We start from the raw sequence: 18,699 nt of genomic DNA on the forward strand, positions 1-18,699 counted from the left end.
CACCTGCAATCTCTTTATCCTTGATCCACACCAGCAACAACTTCTCAACCTCTTCAACTATTTGTGGTCTTTTTTTGGTTAGCATATTAACACCTTTCGCAACATCAGTTTCCTTGATTTGTTCTTTCTTTGACAGGATAGAACTGATGGTCGTCTTGGTTTTCCCATACATCCTGGCAAGCTCAACAAGTCTCACACCACTCTCATACTTCTGTATTATTTCCTTCTTCACATCTATGGTGTTTTTCACTTTCTTTACCACAGGGGTACCACTAGCAAGTTTCTTTGGGCCCATGGCAGCTTATTTCACAGTCCCACAAGCACTAAACACAACGAAATAATTGTAAAATGTGTGAATGAGAGCTCAGGTTAGTGTTCACTCAAGCATAAACAAAGCTAGACTGCTCACGGCGCCTGCGCGGGGACGCGGACAGAGCGGGCCGGCAGACAGGTCCCATACCCAGTGGTCCGAAAATAGGGGCGCGTTCGATAATAGGGACACAGTTTGTCCAAAAAAATGGTCCTATTTTTGAAACGTTCAATATGTGATACGTTTGATTTTTGAGGTTCCACTGTACATATCTGTGTGTCTATCCTTCTGTTTGTGTGTAGGAAAATGTATATTTCATGTGGTAAAAATATTATTTTTTCATACTTTTGGGTGTCTTGAACGGATTAATTTGATTTCCATTATTTCTTATGGGGAAAATTAATTCAACTAACGATAGTTTCATCTAACAATGAGCTCTCTGGAACAGATTAATATTGTTGGTCGAGGGTCCACTATAGTAGGTTGGTAGACAGCAACCACCCAGGGAGGTACTACCGTCCTGCCAAGTGAGTGTAAAATGAAAGCCTGTAATTGTTTTACATGATGGTAGGATTGCTGGTGTCTTTTTTCTGTCTCATAAACATGCAAGATTTCAGGTACATCTTGCTACTTCTACTTGCACTTAGGTCACACTACACATACATGTAAACATTTATTTATACACACTCATCTGAGTTTTCTTTGATTTTATCTTAAGAGTTCTTGGTCTTATTACTTTTCCTTTTATATCCATGGGGAAGTGGAATAAGAATCTTTCCTCCGTAAGCCATGCGTGTTGTAAAAGTCAACTAAAATGCCGGGAACAATGGTCTAGTAACCCCTTTTCCTGTATAGCCTACTAAAAACAGAGGAACACCATCAAATTGGGATGTTTGAATGTGCGTGGAAGTTGTGCGAATGATAAGAAAGAGATGATTGTGGATGTTACAAATGAGAAGCTGGATGTCCTGGCTTTAAGTGAAACGAAGCTGAAGGGGGTGGGAGAGTTTCCGTGAGAAGAAATAAATGGGATGGGGTCAGGGGTTTCATATAGAGTTAAAGCTAAAGAAGGAATATAAATGTATTAATTCAAGGATTATGTGGAGTAAAATAAGGGTTGTATGTGAAAAGTGGGTTATAGTAAGCATTTATGCACCTGGAGAAGAGAGAAGTGTAGAGGAGAGAGAGATTTTACGAAATGTTGAGTGGATGCACGGAGAGTTTTGAACCAAGTGTGAGAGTACTTGTGGTTGGGAATTTCAATGCTGTACTTGTGGTTGGGAATTTCAATGCTGAAGTGGGTAAAAATGTTGTGGAGAGAGTAGTAGGTAAATTTGGGGTGCCAGGGGTAAATGAAGATGTGGAGCCTTTAATTGAGCTATGTGTAGAAAAAGGTGTGGTGGTAATAAGTAATACATATTTTGTGAAAAAGAGGATAAATAAATATACAAGGTATGATATAGCACGTAATGAAAGTAGTTTGTTAGATTATGTATTGGTGGATAAAAGGTTGATGGGTAGGCTTCAGGATGTACATGTTTATAGAGGGGCAACTGATATATCGGATCATTATTTAGTTGTAGCTACAGTTAGAGTAAGAGGTAGATGGGACAAGAGGAAAATGGCAACAACAAATAAGAGAGAGGTGAAAGTGTATAAACTAAGGGAGGAGGAAGTTCGGGTGAGATATAAGCAACTATTGACAGAAATGTGGGCTAATGCAAGTATGAGTAGTCGGGGAAGTTGAAGAGGGTTGGAATAGTTTTAAAAATGCAGTATTAGAATGTGGGGGCAGAAGTTTGTGGTTATAGGAGGGTGGGTGCAGGAGGAAAGAGGAGTGATTGGTGGAATGAAGTAAAGGGTGTGACAAAAGAGAAAAAGGTAGCTTATGAGAGGTTTTAACAAAGCAGAAGTGTTATAAGAAGAGTAGAGTATATGGAGAGTAAAAGAAAAGTGAAGAGATTGGTGAGAGAGTGCAAACAGACAGCAGATGATAGTGGGAGAGGCACTGTCAAGAAATTTTAATGAAAATAAAAAAAAAATTTGGAGTGAGTTAAACAAGTTAAGAAAGCCTAGGGAAAGTATGGATTTGTCAGTTAAAAACAGAGTAGGGGAGTTAATAGGTGGGGAGATGGAGGTATTGGATAGACGGCGGGAATATTTTGAGGAACTTTTAAATGTTGACGAAGAAAGGGAGGCAGGAATTTCATGCATTGGCCAGGGAGGTATACCATCTTTTAGGAGTGAAGAAGAGCAGGATGTGAGTGTGGGGGAGGTGCGTGACGCATTACGTAGAATGAAAGGGGGTAAAGCAGCTGGAACTGACAGGATCATGACTAGAAATGTTAAAAGCAGGGGAGGATATAGTGTTAGAGTGGTTGGTATTTTTATTTAATAAATGTATGAAAGAGGGGAAGGTACCTAGGGATTGGCAGAGAGCATGTGTAGTCCCTTTATATAAAGGGAAGAGGGACAAAGGAGATAATAAAAATTATAGAGGAATAAGTTTACTGAGTATACCAGGAAAAGTGTATGGTAGGGTTATTATTGAAAGAATTAGAGGTAAGACGAATGTAGGATTGCAGATGAGCAAGGAGGTTTTAGAGTGGGTAGGGGATGTGTAGATCAAGTGTTTACATTGAAGCATATATGGGAATAGTATTTTGATAAAGGTAGGGAAGTTTTTATTGCATTTATGGATTTAGAAAAGGCATATGATGGAGTGGATAGGGGAGCAATGTGGCAGATGTTGCAAGTATATGGAATAGGTGGTAAGTTACTAAATGCTGTAAAGAGTTTTTATGAGGATAGTGAGGCTCAGGTTAGGGTGTGTAGAAGAGAGGGAGACTACTTCCCGGTAAAAGTAGGTCTTAGACAGGGATGTGTAATGTCACCTTGGTTGTTTAATATATTTATGGATTGGGTTGTAAAAGTAGTAAATGCTAGAGTGTTCGGGAGAGGGGTGGGATTAAATTATGGGGAATCAAATACAAAATGGGAATTGACACAGTTACTTTTTGCTGATGATACTGTGCTTATGGGAGATTCTAGAGAGAAATTGCAAAGGTTGGTAGACAAGTTTGGGAGTGTGTGTAAAGGTAGAAAGTTGAAAGTGAACATAGATAAGAGTAAGGTGATGAGGGTATCAAATGATTTAGATAAAGAAAAATTGGATATCAAATTGGAGAGGAGGAGTATGGAAGAAGTGAATGTTTTCAGATATTTGGGAGTTGACGTGTCAGCGGATGTATTTATGAAGGATGAGGTTAATCATAGAATTGATGAAGAAAAAAAAAGGTGAGTGGTGCACTGAGACATATGTGGAGACAAAAAAAACATTATCTATGGAGGCAAGGAAGGTAATGTATGAAAGTATAGTGGTACCAACACTCTTATATGGGTATGAAGCTTGGGTTGTAAATGCTGCAGCGAGGAGATGGTTGGAGGCAGTGGAGATGTCCTGTCTAAGGGCAATGTATGGTGTAAATATTATGCAGAAAATTCAGAGTGTGGAAATTAGGAGAAGGTGTGGAGTTAATAAAAGTATTAGTCAGAGGGCTGAAGAAGGGTTGTTGAGGTGGTTTGGTCATTTAGAGAGAATGGATCAAAGTAGAATGACATGGAGAGCATATAAATCTATAGGGGAAGGAAGGAGGGGTAGGGGTCGTCCTCGAAAAGGTTGGAGGGAGGGGGTAAAGGAGGTTTTATGGGCGAGGGGCTTGGACTTCCAGCAAGCGTGCATGAGCATGTTAGATAGGAGTGAATGGAGACGAATGGTATTTGGGACCTGACGAGCTGTTGGAGTGTGAGCAGGGTAATATTTAGTGAAGGGATTCTAGGTTTTTCTCCTTTTTCTAAATAGCTCTTGTTCTTCTTTATTTCTTCTATTGTCCATGGGGAAGTGGAAAAGAATCTTTCCTCCGTAAGCCATGCGTGTCGTATGAGGCGACTAAAATGCCGGGAGCAATGGGCTAGTAACCCCTTCTCCTGTAGACATTTACTAAAAAAGAGAAGAAGAAAAACTTTATAAAACTGGGATGCTTAAATGTGCGTGGATGTAGTGCAGATGACAAGAAACAGATGATTGCTGATGTTATGAATGAAAAGAAGTTGGATGTCCTGGCCCTAAGCGAAACAAAGCTGAAGGGGGTAGGGGAGTTTCAGTGGGGGGAAATAAATGGGATTAAATCTGGAGTATCTGAGAGAGTTAGAGCAAAGGAAGGGGTAGCAGTAATGTTGAATGATCAGTTATGGAAGGAGAAAAGAGAGTATGAATGTGTAAATTCAAGAATTATGTGGATTAAAGTAAAGGTTGGATGCGAGAAGTGGGTCATAATAAGCGTGTATGCACCTGGAGAAGAGAGGAATGCAGAGGAGAGAGAGAGATTTTGGGAGATGTTAAGTGAATGTATAGGAGCCTTTGAACCAAGTGAGAGAGTAATTGTGGTAGGGGACCTGAATGCTAAAGTAGGAGAAACTTTTAGAGAGGGTGTGGTAGGTAAGTTTGGGGTGCCAGGTGTAAATGATAATGGGAGCCCTTTGATTGAACTTTGTATAGAAAGGGGTTTAGTTATAGGTAATACATATTTTAAGAAAAAGAGGATAAATAAGTATACAAGATATGATGTAGGGTGAAATGACAGTAGTTTGTTGGATTATGTGTTGGTAGATAAAAGACTGTTGAGTAGACTTCAGGATGTACATGTTTATAGAGGGGCCACAGATATATCAGATCACTTTCTAGTTGTAGCTACACTGAGAGTAAAAGGTAGATGGGATACAAGGAGAATAGAAGTATCAGGGAAGAGAGAGGTGAAGGTTTATAAACTAAAAGAGGAGGCAGTTAGGGTAAGATATAAACAGCTATTGGAGGATAGATGGGCTAATGAGAGCATAGGCAATGGGGTCGAAGAGGTATGGGGTAGGTTTAAAAATGTAGTGTTAAAGTGTTCAGCAGAAGTTTGTGGTTACAGGAAAGTGGGTGCGGGAGGGAAGAGGAGCGATTGGTGGAATGATGATGTAAAGAGAGTAGTAAGGGAGAAAAATTAGCATATGAGAAGTTTTTACAAAGTAGAAGTGATGCAAGGAGGGAAGAGTATATGGAGAAAAAGAGAGAGGTTAAGAGAGTGGTGAAGCAATGTAAAAAGAGAGCAAATGAGAGAGTGGGTGAGATGTTATCAACAAATTTTGTTGAAAATAAGAAAAAGTTTTGGAGTGAGATTAACAAGTTAAGAAAGCCTAGAGAACAAATGGATTTGTCAGTTAAAAATAGGAGAGGAGAGTTATTAAATGGAGAGTTAGAGGTATTGGGAAGATGGAGGGAATATTTTGAGGAATTGTTAAATGTTGATGAAGATAGGGAAGCTGTGATTTCGTGTATAGGACAAGGAGGAATAACATCTTGTAGGAGTGAGGAAGAGCCAGTTGTGAGTGTGGGGGAAGTTCGTGAGGCAGTAGGTAAAATGAAAGGGGGTAAGGCAGCCGGGATTGATGGGATAAAGATAGAAATGTTAAAAGCAGGTGGGGATATAGTTTTGGAGTGGTTGGTGCAATTATTTAATAAATGTATGGAAGAGGGTAAGGTACCTAGGGATTGGCAGAGAGCATGCATAGTTCCTTTGTATAAAGGCAAAGGGGATAAAAGAGAGTGCAAAAATTATAGGGGGATAAGTCTGCTGAGTATACCTGGTAAAGTGTATGGTAGAGTTATTATTGAAAGAATTAAAAGTAAGACGGAGAATAGGATAGCAGATGAACAAGGAGGCTTTAGGAAAGGTAGGGGGTGTGTGGACGAGGTGTTTACAGTTTTTAGTAATTTTAGTAATTTTTTATTTTATTTAGTAATTTAAGCATACAAACAGAGGTACAAAAAAATACAGGTAAGAGCAGCATGCCAAAGCCACTTATATGCATAGCATTACGGGCTGGCTTAAAATTAACTTAAGATTAACTAAGCAATGATGAAATCAGTGATAAAACATTATTGTAAACAGATAACTATAAAGCACAATGAAACATATAAGTGAACAGTATTTAGATAAGGCTAAAGAGGTCTTTGTGGCATTTATGGATTTGGAAAAGGCGTATGACAGGGTGGATAGGGGGGCAATGTGGCAGATGTTGCAAGTGTATGGTGTAGGAGGTAGGTTACTGAAAGCAGTGAAGAGTTTTTATGAGGATAGTGAGGCTCAAGTTAGAGTATGTAGGAAAGAGGGAAATTTTTTCCCAGTAAAAGTAGGCCTTAGACAAGGATGTGTGATGTCACTGTGGTTGTTTAATATATTTATAGATGGGGTTGTAAGAGAAGTAAATGCGAGGGTCTTGGCAAGAGGTGTGGAGTTAAAAGATAAAGAATCACACACAAAGTGGGAGTTGTCACAGCTGCTCTTTGCTGATGACACTGTGCTCTTGGGAGATTCTGAAGAGAAGTTGCAGAGATTGGTGGATGAATTTGGTAGGGTGTGCAAAAGAAGAAAATTAAAGGTGAATACAGGAAAGAGTAAGGTTATGAGGATAACAAAAAGATTAGGTGATGAAAGACTGGATATCAGATTGGAGGGAGAGAGTATGGAGGAGGTGAATGTATTCAGATATTTGGGAGTGGACGTGTCAGCGGATGGGTCTATGAAAGATGAGGTGAATCATAGAATTGATGAGGGGAAAAGAGTGAGTGGTGCACTTAGGAGTCTGTGGAGACAAAGAACTTTGTCCTTGGAGGCAAAGAGGGGAATGTATGAGAGTATAGTTTTACCAACACTCTTATATGGGTGCGAAGCATGGGTGATGAATGTTGCAGCGAGGAGAAGGCTGGAGGAAGTGGAGATGTCATGTCTGAGGGCAATGTGTGGTGTGAATATAATGCAGAGAATTCGTAGTTTGGAAGTTAGGAGGAGGTGCGGGATTACCAAAACTGTTGTCCAGAGGGCTGAGGAAGGGTTGTTGAGGTGGTTCGGACATGTAGAGAGAATGGAGCGAAACAGAATGACTTCAAGAGTGTATCAGTCTGTAGTGGAAGGAAGGTGGGGTAGGGGTCGGCCTAGGAAAGGTTGGAGAGAGGGGGTAAAGGAGGTTTTGTGTGCGAGGGGCTTGGACTTCCAGCAGGCATGCGTGAGCGTGTTTGATAGGAGTGAATGGAGACAAATGATTTTTAATACTTGACGTGCTGTTGGAGTGTGAGCAAAGTAACATTTATGAAGGGGTTCAGGGAAACCGGCAGGCCGGACTTGAGTCCTGGAGATGGGAAGTACAGTGCCTGCACTCTGAAGGAGGGGTGTTAATGTTGCAGTTTAAAAACTGTAGTGTAAAGCACCCTTCTGGCAAGACAGTGATGGAGTGAATGATGGTGAAAGTTTTTCTTTTTCGGGCCACCCTGCCTTGGTGGGAATCGGCCAGTGTGATAATAAAAAAAAAAATAATAAAATTCAGGGAAACCTGTTATTTTTATATAGCTGGACTTGACTCCTGGAAATGGGAAGTACAATGCCTGCACTTTAAAGGAGGGGTTTGGGATATTGGCAGTTTGGAGGGATATGTTGTGTATCTTTATACATATATGCTTCTAAACCGTTGTGTTCTGAACACCTCTGCAAAAACAGTGATTATGTGTGAGTGAGGTGAAAGTGTTGAATGATGATGAAAGTATTTTCTTTTTGGTGATTTTCTTTCTTTTTGGGTCACCCTGCCTCAGTGGGAGATGGCCGACTTGTTAAAAAAAAAAAAAATTCTATTGAAAAGCCATGCATGTTTTAAGAGGTGACTAAAATGCTGGGAGCAAGGGGCTAGTAACTCCTTCTCCTGTATAAATTACTAAATTTAAAAAAAAAAAAAACTTTTTTTTTTTTTTTTAAGGTCATCCTGCCTTGGTGGGGTACAGCTGGTGTGTTAAAAAGAAATATTTACAGTATACACCTACCATCCGACTTACGACCTGCTCGACATACGACCATTCGACTTACGACCATGTTTTGTATGCCAAATTTCTGGGAAATAAACAACTGTTTGTGTTGTACACAGTGTTTATCCTAAACCTTACAGTATAAAATACAGAACTAACAGCATAAAAAGTAAAGTAAAACATGAAATACCAAAATAAAACAATAAAATGAAGTCATTACAAAAATATGATGTTGATATTCAGTAGTAAGGTTCGACTTACATCCATTTCGACTTACAACCAGTTGGTCGGAACCGAATTCGGTCGTAAGTCGGATGGTACCTGTATAACTATGAACTGTTTGTAGCCACATAATTAGGCTTCCTGACAAATGATACTATATTAAGTATCTGTATGACCCTTGTGGGTTTAGCACTTAGTTCTGATTGTAATAATAATATGAGGTACCATGGCTTATTGTATGATCAATATGAATAAGAGTAAACTAAATTTCCCCATAAAGTTTTAAGGATTATGGTTTTGATTCTGTAAGAGCAGCTATGATAGTGTGTGAGATGCAGGGTACTCACAATGTTACTTGGGTTGTGGCTGACACTGGACTGGACCAGGAGTGGTTGGGTAAGGTTGGTATTCATCAGGGGAGTGTGCAGTGGAGTCATCCATCATGGCCATGTGCTGCATCATGGGGGTGTAGGGTGAAGGTGGATATCCTCCACTAGTTGTCAAGTACCCTCCTTGCTGTAACCATTCACACATGGACACTTCATGGTTGAACTAAGAAAAATCTTAAACTTAGTTCATATACACAATGCAATACGAGTACAAATTAAAATATAAAGTCAAAAGAAATTACTTATTTACATCATAGAGGACAAAGAAAAGTTTAACCTTTGTAAAGGCAATTTGTGTTTAGCTTCTTAACTATGATTTCATTTCTCTTCCTGGAGATATTTTGAACCTATAGTACATGGTATATCTCATTAAGCTGTTTTGATTATTAACCCTTAAACTGTCCAAATGTAGATCTACATCCACATGTGGGGGGCTCTGAACGTAGATCTATGTTTTTTTTTTACATGCTTTCAAATGGGGAAAATCATGGTCGGAGCGCTACGCACATGAACGAAGATCTACGTTTGGACAGTTTAAGGGTTAAAACAATCAGAATAAATTGGTGCAATTATTAAAAATATTAAATATCAAATTCCACATTCATAATTGTTAAAACAATCATAACAAATCAGTGTAATTATTATACAAAAAACTCTTTAATGTCAAATTCCACACTGATAATTAGTTTACTCACAGTGCCAGGCGTCAGGTGGAGCTGCTGCATGTGTGTCGTCAGTGTGGGTATAACTGGGGAATAGGGCATCTGACTCGTATCCATAGTCGGTTGCATTATCTAACGAGGTGATAAACAAGAAATTAGAAGAAACACACAAGAAGTTTTCTATGTGCAATGTAGTATACAAAATACATTACCTCACTGTAACTGTTGCTTATACACATGCACCTAAGACCATATATTTTTTGTTTTTAACATGTTGGCCATCTCCCACGGAGGCAGAGTGATCCAAAAAATAAAGAAACACTTTCACCATCATTCACACAATCACTCTCTCTGCAGAGGTGCCCAGATACAACAGTTTAAATATCACTCCAAACAGCCAATATCCCAAACCCCTCCTTCAAAGTGCAGGCACTGTACTTCCCACTTCCAGGATTCAAGCCCGGCTAACCAGTTTCCCTGAATCCCTTCACAAAATATTACCCTGCTCACACTCCAACAGCTCAAGTCCCAAAAACCATTCGTCTCCATTCACTCCTATCTAGCATGCTCACACATGCAACATATTAAAGTTATATTTAATATAACTAAGTTTCACATTTGAGGCATATTGTTTACTCTTGCAAAATAATTACTGTAGATTTTTCTTCACTCCTTGCATAAAGCCAGAAATATTTTAACCAAGTACTGTATGTTCTTAACACAATAATGAAAATTTGTTTCTGCTGCACATGGTCTAAAAAATGTATCCTACTACAATATTTTTAACACTTTCAGTGGCGTGGTCGTCACACAGAACTACGTATGTCACTGAGGCCAGGGTCCCTCACATAGTTCTGTCATGAGCTCAGCTCATTCAGATAGGATGAGTGGAAAATTTTGGCCTAGATATGAAAGAATGGATCTACTTGGCGAGTCTACACAGTACAGTGGACCCCCGGTTATCGGCCGGTTTGGTTATTGGCCAACTCGGTTATTGGCGGGGTTTTCAGCGCTCGGTTATAGGCCGTTTTGGATGCGTCCATCTGCTGGCTGGGGCAGCTTGCGCTTCAGTTTGGCTTTCTCTCTCGTTGGCTAAGGAAGCTTCTGCTCATACATCCAAACATTTCGCTTGTTTACCATTTTTTTAGTGGTTTTTCTTGCAGTGCAACTGTGAAATAAGTAATCATGGCTCCAAAGAAAGTTTCTAGTAAAGTTCCTGTGGTAAAGAAAGTGAGAAACACCATGGAATTTAAGCGTGAAGTGACAGAAAATTTTGAGAGCAGTATGAAGGTGGTGGAACTTGCCAGGATGTACAGCAAAAATAAATCAACAATTACATCCATCCTGGCAAAGAAAGAACAAATCAAAGACGCTAATGTTGCAAAAGGAGCAGCTTGTCTAAGTAAACAAAGGACAATGATAATGGAAGAGATGGAAAAGTTACTATTATTGTGGATTAAGGAAAGAGAATTAGTGGGAGACAATGTAGTGGAGTCGATCATTTGTGAGAAGGTAAAGCAGTTGCATGAGGATCTTGCAAAGAAAATGCCTGGAACAAGTGCTGCAGTTTATGAATTTAGGGCCAGCAAAGGATGGTTTGATGGATTTAAGAAGCATAATGGCATACACAGTGTTGTAAGGCATGGTGAGGCAATGTGGACCAGGGTGCAAGCTTTTGTAGAGAAACACCACCCTGACAAAGCAGAAACAAGCCATATCTGCAACATGTTTAGTGACAAAACCCTGTCCCACTTCAGGGAAATCTTAAAGAGATGCCAGAAACAGAGCACTCTGGACAGTTATTTTGTGAGACAGGAGTCCAGTGACTCTCAAGCTGGTCTTAGTGGCATTAAAAGACAGAGAAGGGAAGTAACCCCAGAGAAGGCATTGCTACCTAAAGTCTTCATGGAGGGGGATTTTCCTTCCATACACTAACTCCTCCCACTTCCCTCCTCCCTATCTTCCAGAAGCCAGCATTAGCCTTCAATAAAGGTATGTAATACTTACATAACTGTAAAAAAATTATTTTTTTTTTTTTAATATTTTTGTTTGGAACGAATTAATTTTATTCCCATTAATTCTGGGATGCTGTAAACCTTGACCAATCATTTCTGGTCATATTTTATTATCCAGGAAATAGAGTAAACCTTCTAGTTTTATGTGGTTTTGAATTCAAAATGGAAGACAAGTGTAATATAGGAGAGGCCTGGGCAGATGATATATAAAGAGGACATGTTGTTTTAATGCCAACAATATCTGCACTCTATTTTTAAACTGATATTTTTTAAATTTGTGTAAAATTAGCCAAATTACAGATATCTGTGCACTTTATAGGGTAGTTGCAATAAATGAATGGACAATTTCTTTTGTTCAATTGACAGAATGGAAGACATTGTAGTGAAGCAGCTAAGAATTCAGTCAAATGGAGCAATGGAATTGTCTTGAAACAGAACTCAGTTGGCTATATCACCAATGCATAAATTGTGCCCAGACCACTAACTTTGTACCTGTGTTATTCCATAAGTTTTTCCATCAAATTTAACCCTTTGACTGTTTCGGTCGTATATACACGTCTTACAAACCACCGTTTGACATACATATACTCATATATTCTAGCGGCTTCAAGTCAAGTAGGAGAAAGCTGGTAGGTCTACATGTGAGAGAATGGGTCTGTGTGGTCAGTGTGCACCATATAAAAAAAATCCTGCAGCATGCAGTGCATAATGCCGACTTTGTGGTCTATTTTCGTATAGTATTTATGGTTGTATTCTCATTTTCTTAGTCTCATTTGACAAAATGGAAAACATATTACAGAAATAGAGGTGATTTTGATTGGTTTTACTATGAAAAGAACCTTGAAATGGAGCTCAAAGTAGGGGAAATGTTTGATTTTTGCCGATGTTCAAAAGTAAACAAATGATCTCATTTTCCAATAAATGTCCAACTAGCCATTCTAATATGCAGTCATGAATGGGTTGACATTTTTATACAATTATTACAATATTGCAGTAGTCTGTTTACCTGGAGTTTACCTGGAGAGAGTTCCGGGGGTCAACGCCCCCGCGGCCCAGTCTGTGACCAGGCCTCCTTGTGGATCAGAGCCTGATCAACCAGGCTGTTGCTGCTGGCTGCATGCAAACCAACGTACGAGCCACAGCCCGGCTGGTCAGGAACCGACTTTAGGTGCTTGTCCAGTGCCAGCTTGAAGACTGCCAGGGGTCTGTTGATAATCCCCCTTATGTATGCTGGGAGGCAGTTGAACAGTCTCGGGCCCCTGACACTTATTGTATGGTCTCTTAACGTGCTAGTGACACCTGTATAACAGTAAATCTTCTATTTTTTGTTTGAATAAAAATTCAAAATAGAAAGTAAGAGTAATATCAGAGGGGCCTGGAGATATGACTGATGAACAGAGAAAATGTTATTTTTGAGCCAGGAATGTCTGCATTGTTCATTCTGGACCCTATTTTGAAATTGTCATATTTTTTAATTTTTGTGAAATTGGCCAAATTGCAAATTTCTGACCACATTATTGGGTAGTTGAAATTGGTAAATGGGCAGTTTCTTGTACTCAATCGATAGAAAAAAATGGAGTTCTAAAGAAATAGCTATGAGTTTGGCTGACTGGAACAATGGAATTTGCTGAAAATATGGCTCAAAGTGGGCAAAATCAACGATTCGTAAATATTGCCAAGGTCGCTAACTTCGCGAGAGCGTAATTCCGTCAGTTTTCCAAAATCAACGATTCGTAAATATTGCCAAGGTCGCTAACTTCGCGAGAGCGTAATTCCGTCAGTTTTCCAATGGTAGAAATTGTTCATTCTGAAACACTTGTTCAGGTCCTCCTTGTAGGAGGAGTCAATGTTCTTTCTGAAGCACTGAACCTGTATGGGCCATACAGTGCTTGGAGACAGGTAATCAGGTCCAATTTAAGGAAGGGGAGAGTAGCCCCCAATTCCTTTGATCAAGAGTTCTCAACCCTTTGAGGGTCAAGAACCCCCGGATCCTTAACTCACTCTCAGGGTAAAAAAAAAAAAAAAAAAAAAACTTGAAATTGAGCTCAAAGTAGAGGAAATGTTTAATTTTTGCCGATGTTCAAGAGTAAACAAATCACACCACGCATCCAATACATGTCAACTGGTGAGTCTATATTCTTTCACAAGTCCACTGATATTATTTATACCATTTTTACAATAATGCAGTAGTCTGCATAATAGTAAATCTTCTATTTTTTGTGAGAATAAAAATTCAAAATGGAAAGCAAGAGTAATATAAGACGGGGCTGGAGAAGTGACTAATGAACTGAGAAAATGTTATTTTAGTGCCAGGAATGTGTCTTGTTTATTCTGGACCCTATTTTGAAATTGGCATCTTTTGAAATTTGGTTATTTGGTTGAAATTGGCCAAATTGCCAATTTCTGACCACTTTATTGGGTAGTTGCAATAGGTAAATGGGCAGTTTCTTGTACTCAATCGATAGAACAAATGGAGTTTTAGCGAAATAGCTATGATTTTAGTCAACTGGAACAATGCAATTGGCCAAAAACAGGGCTCAAAGTGGGTGAAATCGCCACTGCATAAATATTGCCGATATTGCTAACTTCGTGAGAGCATAATTTCGTAAGTTTTTCCATCGAATTTCGTACCTTTGGTGTCATTACCATTGGGAAAAGATTCTCTATCATTTCATAAGAAACAGTCTTTTTTTTTTTTTTTTTGAACAATTTTCAACCCTGAGAGCGAGTTAAGGATTGGGGGGTTCTCGACCCTCAAAGGGTTAAGTCGTAGAAGTATGAGACTGACCCTGAAAGAGTTAATGTGTGTGTCAGGGTACCTTCCTGAATTGTTGACTGCATAAAATCTTTGATAGCCCAATTCCTTCCACAATGTCTTCATTATATGTGCCTTTACTGTAGCTGCATCTCTCAGCACGGGCACACTAGTATAAGATAGCTATAGGAAGCACACAAACCCTTCAACAAGTTAGGCACCGAGAAACAGCCAATAAAACGACAAAAAACACATCAAAATAGTTATTTTAATCCAAATACAGAGTGAGAAGTTAGCTACTGTGTGAAGCAGGATTTTTTTTTAATACTGTGCACACCCACTGCAGAAACTCATTCTCTCATGTCTAGGCCAAAATTTACCATTCAAAGCAAATCTGAGGGCACTATGAATTGTGCATATTAGTATATCATGGATCCTTCCACCTCAGATTTATACACCCTCTTGGTTATCCTACTCTGATACGTCCTCTCCAGATGTCCAAACCACCTTAACTCTTTCTCTGCCCTCTAATTATTAGTGTACAGTACTCATAAAATCATGCATTTAACTATGTAGCAAAATTACTGCCTGACTTTAAAGAAATACTGCACCTGCGTTTTGGAAAATGTGAACCCTTACCGGAGAAACATCCATATGTTGAAGTGTCTGGGGTTGCATTATATAGAATGGCTGCAAAGGATATGTTGGCACCTGGGACGGGGGATATTGCCGGAATGCACCGGAGGCCACTGAAGGCATGAGCGTTCCGTTTTGTGGAAGTAAAGATGACTGGTCATACACAGGAATTGGCTGTGGGAGATGATGTTGACATTTAGTAAAGCAATTTATGCTAGTCACCAAGAAGTGTATTTTTTTTTCTGGGCACAAAGGCCATTTACACTAAGGCAAGGTGCCCCAGTGAAGAAAAATACATTCCTTTAATGTTATTCCAAAAGTGCATGGGTATCACATTTCAAATGATCCACTAAATACACCCCGTCAACTAACTACATAAAAACCACCTGGTGGTTCACACTTACTCACCCATTTGACTATACGCACAGAAATACATATCTTAATCTTAAAATAATGATTCCTAACTAGTCATAAGTTTGCCTGTGATACTCCAATATAGAAACTATGTATTGTGCCAAAACAAAAGCATTCACATTGCTAAATTCACAAACTAGTATTTAGTCACTTAGTATTTAGTCAACTTACTCCACAATTTGTAATAATTTAGGGTTAAGAATTAATCTAAGTTTGCCCGAAATGCCTAGCCTTGCTAGGTGTTCTAGTGGCCCCCTCTGTAATTAGTATTTTATTACATGTAAACCACACAATAACCAAAATCTGTAAACCCCGCATTGTAATCCTCATAGAGAATAAACTTTGATTTGATTTGATAAATCACAATGTCCCCATATCTTCAAAGTGCATATGCTACTTCCCACCTCCAAAACTCAAGTGTGGCTAACTGGGCTCCCTGAGTCCCATCATAGGTAATAACTTGCTGACACAAACAAAACATACCCAAAACCATTTGTCTCTGCTAATATAATCACACATGTCAGCTGAATGCTTGAACGAATACCTCTCAAAACTTTCACACCCTCTTCCTAGCCCCTTCTCAGGTGTCCTATGCATATACATTAGCTGCTGTCTGCCAAATTACAGTATAATCTGTTCATTCTATCTTTGTTGTATATTTCTGCACGTACAATGCAATAATAAATATTGACTAGGGCAGTTTACCCATGTCAAAGAGTGACCTCCACTAACGTCAAGTCAGCATGACCTAATAGGTGCGACCATTTTATGAATACGTATCTACCACTACAATTTTTTTTTTTTTTTTTGTCATTCTAACCCAAACTGAGAATTGATAGTGGAGACCCAAATATACACGGTAATGTGATACTTGCCCAGTTATCCCTGGGTGAAGGCCTAATGTAGCAGTGTAAAACCAAACTACATCATGAAAAAAGCACGTTATCCAAAAGCTAGTTTTTATCCTCGCATTTCTAAAGTAGTAATTTGCCATAAATAAACTGTAATGCAAGTCACCTGCCTCAACAATTATTAGCCAAGCTAGCATATATATCAAACTATATTGCATTAAAGAGGGCACGGTAATAAAAACAGGTAACACATTGTATTATATTATTTTCTTTAGACAACTGTGCATGATACAACCTGAAATAAAGGAAACAATGAACATTACATTAAGCATGGTATAATCATCACACATCTTGTGAAAGGAAGAACTGTTGAAATACTATAGACTTCAGTGTACTGTAGACTACAACATTTCTGGGGGCAAATTTAAAATAAAAACGAACAGTAAAGTACAAATATAATTAAACAAAGCCAGCCTCGACTTACTTCTGAGCGTTCCCAACTAGTCTGCTCCTTGGCCTTATACTGATTGCGCTTCTTATTGCCCGAATCAGCAAATTTGACGAGGAGCGCCTCTTTGGCCCCTCTCAGCAACTTTTTATTATACATTTGGATAATCTGCTCACATTTTTCCCGAGACTCCATCCTAAAATGGCACAGATCTATTAGCTGTGATAGAGTATCCTTGCTTTAATTTACATGAACAATAATATTATTACTAGTAATTATAATGTTATTGTACACACACACACTTTTTTTTTTCAGCAAGTTGGCCATCTCCCATTGAGGCAGGCTGTCTGACCAGTATTTATACCTAAATAATGTATATTAGAGCTGATTTCCTCTATTCTGTTTATTTCAATATACAGTACACTACTGTATAAACATTTAAAAATACAGTGGACCCCCGACTTACAATATTAATTCGTTCCAGAAGGCTGTTCGGGTGCCGTTACCGAACGAATTTGCTCCCATAATGAATATTGTAAATTAGATTGGTCCATTTCAGACCCCCAAAAATACACTTACAAAAGCACTTACAAAAATACACTTGCATAATTGTTTGAGTTGGCAGCTGATCGTAAGTCGGGGGTCCACTGTATACCAGAAATGTTACAAATGGTGCAAAGGTGACATTAAAACAATATCAAAGATGACTGACACAAACTCACTACCATTATAGTATGCTCCTCACTTAGCGATGAATTTGTTTAACGACGTGGTCTTAGGAACAGAACTCCGTCATTAAGTGAAGAGAGGCTGTATATATATACACACTTTTTTTTTTTTAACACGTCAACTGTTTCCCACTCAAGCAGGGTGATCCAAAAGAAAGAAAAAGCTTTCATTATCATTCAACACTTTCACCATCACTCATACATAATCACTGTCTTTGCAGAGGCACTCAGATACAACAGTTTAGATAGTCACTCCAAACTGCCAATATCCCAAACCCCTCCTTTAACCCTCAAAGTGTCCAAACAAATTTACGTTCACATGCGTAATGTTCTAAAAGTAGATCTACGTTTTTTTACATATTTTCAAATATAACAAAAAAAAAAAGTAGATAAAAGTTTTTTTTTACACATTTTCAAATGTAAAAAAAAGAAAAGATCTACTTTTTTTTACATACTTTCAAATGTTGAAAAAGCGTAGATCTATGTTTGGACAGTTTAAGGGTTAAAGTGCAGGCATTGTACTTCCCATTTCCAGGACTCAAGTCCGGCTAACCGGTTTCCCCGAGTCCCTTCACAAAATATTACCCTGCTCACACTCCAACAACTCGTCAGGTATAGTATATATATAGTATATATAATTATTTCAAATATTGGCCAGTACATCACTTTTATAACACATTATATAGTAGAAGTGATGCAAGGAGGGAAGAGTATATGGAGAAAAAGAGAGAAGTTAAGAGAGTGGTGAAGCAATGTAAAAAGAGAGCAAATGAGAGAGTGGGTGAGATGTTATCAACAAATTTTGTTGAAAATAAGAAAAAGTTTTGGAGTGAGATTAACAAGTTAAGAAAGCCTAGAGAACAAATGGATTTGTCAGTTAAAAATAGGAGAGGAGAGTTATTAAATGGAGAGTTAGAGGTATTGGGAAGATGGAGGGAATATTTTGAGGAATTGTTAAATGTTGATGAAGATAGGGAAGCTGTGATTTCGTGTATAGGGCAAGGAGGAATAACATCTTGTAGGACTGAGGAAGAGCCAGTTGTGAGTGTGGGGGAAGTTCGTGAGGCAGTAGGTAAAATGAAAGGGGGTAAGGCAACCGGGATTGATGGGATAAAGATAGAAATGTTAAAAGCAGGTGGGGATATAGTTTTGGAGTGGTTGGTGCAATTATTTAATAAATGTATGGAAGAGGGTAAGGTACCTAGGGATTGGCAGAGAGCATGCATAGTTCCTTTGTATAAAGGCAAAGGGGATAAAAGAGAGTGCAAAAATTATAGGGGGATAAGTCTGTTGAGTGTACCTGGTAAAGTGTATGGTAGAGTTATAATTGAAAGAATTAAGAGTAAGACGGAGAATAGGATAGCAGATGAACAAG

The 18,699-nt window shown here is 38.8% G+C and overlaps 1 protein-coding gene across 7 annotated transcripts in view; it reads right to left on the reverse strand.

The window, feature by feature from the left end:
• shep (alan shepard) overlaps positions 1-18,699 on the reverse strand; it is a 442,703-nt gene that overhangs the window by 23,580 nt on the left and 400,424 nt on the right. For 6 of the 7 annotated variants that reach the window (XM_070086066.1, XM_070086071.1, XM_070086068.1 and 3 more), the window contains 4 exons: positions 16,633-16,792; positions 14,887-15,057; positions 9,511-9,609; positions 8,774-8,978 (listed from right to left, as the gene is read on the reverse strand). In XM_070086066.1, the coding sequence (XP_069942167.1) occupies positions 8,778-8,978; positions 9,511-9,609; positions 14,887-15,057; positions 16,633-16,792 (631 nt within the window). In that variant the 3' untranslated portion in view covers positions 8,774-8,777. The remainder of the gene's footprint in view (positions 1-8,773; positions 8,979-9,510; positions 9,610-14,886; positions 15,058-16,632; positions 16,793-18,699) is intronic. The other variant, XM_070086069.1, reaches the window with a different exon arrangement.

The sequence above is a fragment of the Cherax quadricarinatus genome, chromosome 18, assembly GCF_038502225.1.
Source record: "Cherax quadricarinatus isolate ZL_2023a chromosome 18, ASM3850222v1, whole genome shotgun sequence".
Taxonomy (NCBI): Eukaryota; Metazoa; Arthropoda; class Malacostraca; order Decapoda; family Parastacidae; genus Cherax; species Cherax quadricarinatus.